The sequence below is a fragment of the Acartia tonsa genome, chromosome 1 (assembly GCF_053477335.1).
Source record: "Acartia tonsa isolate MP-2025a chromosome 1, ASM5347733v1, whole genome shotgun sequence".
Classification (NCBI taxonomy): Eukaryota; Metazoa; Arthropoda; class Copepoda; order Calanoida; family Acartiidae; genus Acartia; species Acartia tonsa.
The window spans coordinates 60,285,977-60,290,211 of record NC_137260.1 but is presented as its reverse complement, the minus strand read 5'-3'; the positions used below and the strand labels follow the sequence as shown (position 1 = coordinate 60,290,211).

Here is a 4,235-nt window from a genome sequence, read left to right as displayed (position 1 = left end):
AGGTATTAACATAACAAAATAATTGAACAATATTCAATAAGCATAAATCACAGTTTAATCATGACACAAATAGAAAACAAGGATAACAATCTACAGAAAAAGCGTAGCTCCATTCAGTTATCAAAATTGTATTAAAAAATAATAAGTCATTCTTTTACACTTACAGGTAATAGGTATACTATTTAAGGAAATCTATGAATATGAAATTAAATTTGTCTATTTTACTTTTAGTTTTGATGTATTAAGGCAAATCAATAATGGTAAACATTCAAACGAACTATGTAATACACTAGTTGTAAAGTAGCTACTAAAACAACCTAAACAAATATAAATATTCTAATAGCACACTCCTCATAATTGGATCATTCTTTTCTTTTCATCAAATACATATCGTTTAAACTTCAGCTTAACAAGAACAGGTTCTGACGGTGCTGCAGGTGGCGCAGCCTCTGCTCCCTTTTTCTTTTTACCCCCAACAGCACTCAAGCGGGTAAAATTTTCTGGTTTAAGTCCCTCCGGTATTCTGGCTTTAACCTTTCCACTCAGGCCAAAGGATCCCTCGATAACACCTTTTTCTCCCGTACTAAGCTCAATCTAAAAAAATATTTTTTTTTATGCGAAAATAGAATTGAAATTACTACAATTTTACAAAATAACTTTTTAAAATGTTAGTTAATATGTAAGTTCTCTGACTTATGATACAAGTGATCGCGGATTCATCTTAAGAAGTTTTAATTAAATCTTTTTTTGTACAAAAAAAAACACATTACCTTCAGGTTAACAAATAAATCTAGATTTGTTTCCTTCTTGACAAGATCCTTGACAATGACTTCATATTCATTAGTAGCTCTTTCAACCACACCTTCCTTGCTCTTGTCTTTGTAGATTTTTAGGTTGGGTAGGTCAGTCTTCAAGTAGTCCTATAATCAAACAATACATATTTTAGTAAAGAATTTCAATGTTGAAATCATAACAACTAGGTACTCTAAAACTTATTTAGTTCATCAGTAATGCTTAAACAGACATGAAAATTATTTGGCTTCAATGAAAACGCTTAAACTCCTTTTGCCCTTTTGTCCCTCTATTGATAACAAGTATATAGAATTATTATTTACTCTAATGCAACATCCTTAACTGTTATTAGTGTGAGCTTAGCTTATTATGGATAATGTCCTTCTTACTTTGAAAGAATATAAAATATTTAGTTTCAAGATTTCAAGTATATTAAATACCTCACCTTATTATTAAATGTTTTCAAAGCTCTGCCATTAAATGCCAGCCTGCACAGATTTGCATTGATGTCTGTGTCCAGTTTTGAGCCAATGACAATACAGTTCGGTACAACAGCTACTGCTGATTCAAATTCTAATAACACAAACTTTTCCCTGAAAACATACTATAATTTATTACATTTATACAAGTCATCAAGTGAATCAGGTTATAAAACAAGGACATATTTGTCCATTTGTAGCGCAAAAAAAAGAAAATTTCAAAAATAATAAAGTTGAAAGAATGATAATGAATTCATCACTATAAACACAAATAAAACCATTTCTAGTATTCATTCGAATCCGGTGGATAGGAACCGGTTCTTATCCATACGAAAAAACTAAATCTAGTATCGTATTATGTCCAGCTTTCTACGAATATAAAAATGTACAATCATAAGATTGAAACAAGTTTTTTAGCCGGTGCCTTCGGCACCTCGGGGCTAAAAATAACTGGTTTTAATCTTATAATTGTACATTCCATATCCGCGGAAAGCTGTTTATAATACGATGCATAGATAATACTACTATCTACGATTCCATGCATTTAAACGGTGTGACGGAGAAACCCTGATTAAAGAGTAATTGCGCTACATCAAAAAAGTAGGTAATTAATTTGAAGGTACCTTGGTTGAGCATTTTCATCTTTATCCTCGTTTGAAATATTTTTGCTAAATACTTCTTCGTATTCATATTCCCGTGTGAAATCGAATTCATCCCTTTTTACATTATCACATGGAGCAGAGAATAAGGTCACTTTAGCCATCACAGTTTCATGTCCCAAGCTAATATGAAACTTTGCCTTTGATTTGACTTCTCCTTTGAAATATTGAATAAGGTTACAGTCAACAATTACTGCATAGGCGACATGTACAGAGCCTGGAGCGCAAACTAAACCTCTCTCTAGGAGACTTGGATCAAATTGTGTTACACATACACCTGCTCTATCTCCGTGACATACGCTTTCAACACCCTTCCGGAACATTTGCATAGATTTTACTTTCTTGGCGACAGCAAGTGTTGGAATTTCCAAGCTGTCTCCAACTTTGATTCTGCCCTGCAGGACAGTTCCAGTCATAACAGTACCTTGACCTGAAAACAATTAAATTGAAACTTAATGGAATTTTTACCTATAAGCTGGGATGAAAAAAAGCGCAGTCGCCCTATAGGATTATGTTATAAAAGAAAAGACAAAAAATGTTAAAATGAAATGATATTTAATTAAATTTCTGAATATTGTTAGGTAGGTAGGTATTTAATAACATGGTTTTGTCCAAATTATCAATAAAACATTACCTACCTTTGATAGAAAAGCAATGATCAACAGAAAACAAGGCAGGGGCATCTAAAATCTTTCTAGGTACGTAGGATTCTGCATTAATAGCTTCCACAAGCTTGTCAAGACCGTCAGGTTGAACGTCAGAATCAGGTCCTCCAGGTTTAGCAGACACAGGTATTATCCTAAGAAAATAGCATTGAAAAAGATCCCCTTAACCGAATTTCAGAATTGATGAAAAAAATCATTAGTAATTTTTAAGTGATTCAAACCAAATCTCCCGACGTTGATAAAAAAATACCTTGCATCGTGAAATTTTGTCCCTTGAAGAGTTTGTCTCAGCCGCTTTGTCATTTTTTCAATCATTGCTGCTCTTTTCTCAGCCGGCAACATATCAGTCTTGTTCATCACTACCAACATTCTATCTGAGGTTATCTGACCAATGACCAGACACTCGGCAGTTTGGGTCTGCATCCCCTTGGTCACATCAACAACAAGCATCATTAGATTGATAATTTGTGCGCCTCCAATGATTGTCTTAATGAGCGAGGCATGACCGGGACAGTCAACCAGAGTAATTTGGAGTTGATCAAAGCCTTGCTCCTTGATGTGATGAGGGGCGGGTAAGCTAAAAGAACTGAATCCTAGATCAAGAGTAATACCACGAGCTTTCGACTCTAATCATTAAAACCTTGATAATCTTTCATGAAGTGAAAAAAGCTAAAATATTAATCAAATACATTTTGTTTTTCCGCTTAATTTAATGTGTTTATTTATCTAGACTCATAAAATTCATGAAACGTACCATATTGTATAAGGCAATAAGAACTTTCTAATTACTGATATAAAAAGATAAACAAGATATTTTCCTGGATTTTTATCAAAAGCTGCAGTAGAGGCTATTGTTGAGAGTCCCTTGGACAAACTGGTCTTACCACTGTCAACATGACCAAGCACTCCAATATTAAAATTTAGTATAGTTGACATTTTTATTGGAAGTTGTAATTACTTCAGGATTGTAAATAAGTTAAACTTTTCTCTGGATTAAATTAAATATTCATGTTTTCTGAAATAGAAATCGACAAACTAACCTAGATTTTATCTTTTTATGCATTTCTTTATGTTAAAGATATACAAAACGTTGAAAAATATACATTTACGTAAAAGAAAAAACGGATGAATTTGTACTCGAATAAAATAGAAAACATATTTAATATTTAGATTTTCTTATAACACTTTTCAATACTTGAAAAACAATTAACAAAATATACATTTAAATATTATTGAGATTAAAATTAAACCATAATATCCACATGCGTATTTTAGAAATAAAGTAATAATTATTAAACTTATATATTAACTGTCATTTCGTATAAACTTAATTAACATTTAATAAATGGAATAAAGAATTGCCAAGAAAAATTTTCAATTCCGAATTTTCAATGTTGACATTTACACAAGTCGCGGCATTCTCGCTAGCATAATGTCGTCTTTCGTAGAAATGAAATAAGGAAAACAAGAATAAAATAGAATGCGTGTGCAGAATTTTAGTTGAACATTTGCCCATGAATTGTCAGGAACTAAATATTTCTTTTTGCTGTAGCAACTGCGAAAATAAGATCTTATTTTGGTGTATAAAATAATCTAAATTAATTTAATTCCCAATAATTATGAATTTTATAGGCACAATT

At 31.9% G+C, this 4,235-nt stretch overlaps 1 protein-coding gene across 1 annotated transcript; it reads right to left on the bottom strand.

Moving 5' to 3' along the window:
* Positions 1-219: 219 nt before the first annotated feature.
* Positions 220-3,615, bottom strand: eEFSec (eukaryotic translation elongation factor, selenocysteine-specific). Its single transcript, XM_080168127.1, has 7 exons — positions 3,403-3,615; positions 2,846-3,219; positions 2,569-2,729; positions 1,895-2,360; positions 1,238-1,385; positions 771-920; positions 220-594 (listed from the first exon to the last, which is right to left on the bottom strand). The coding sequence occupies exons 1-7, from the start codon at positions 3,529-3,531 to the stop codon at positions 352-354; spliced, it is 1,671 nt and encodes a 556-aa protein (XP_080024253.1). The 5' UTR covers positions 3,532-3,615; the 3' UTR covers positions 220-351.
* Positions 3,616-4,235: the final 620 nt, after the last annotated feature.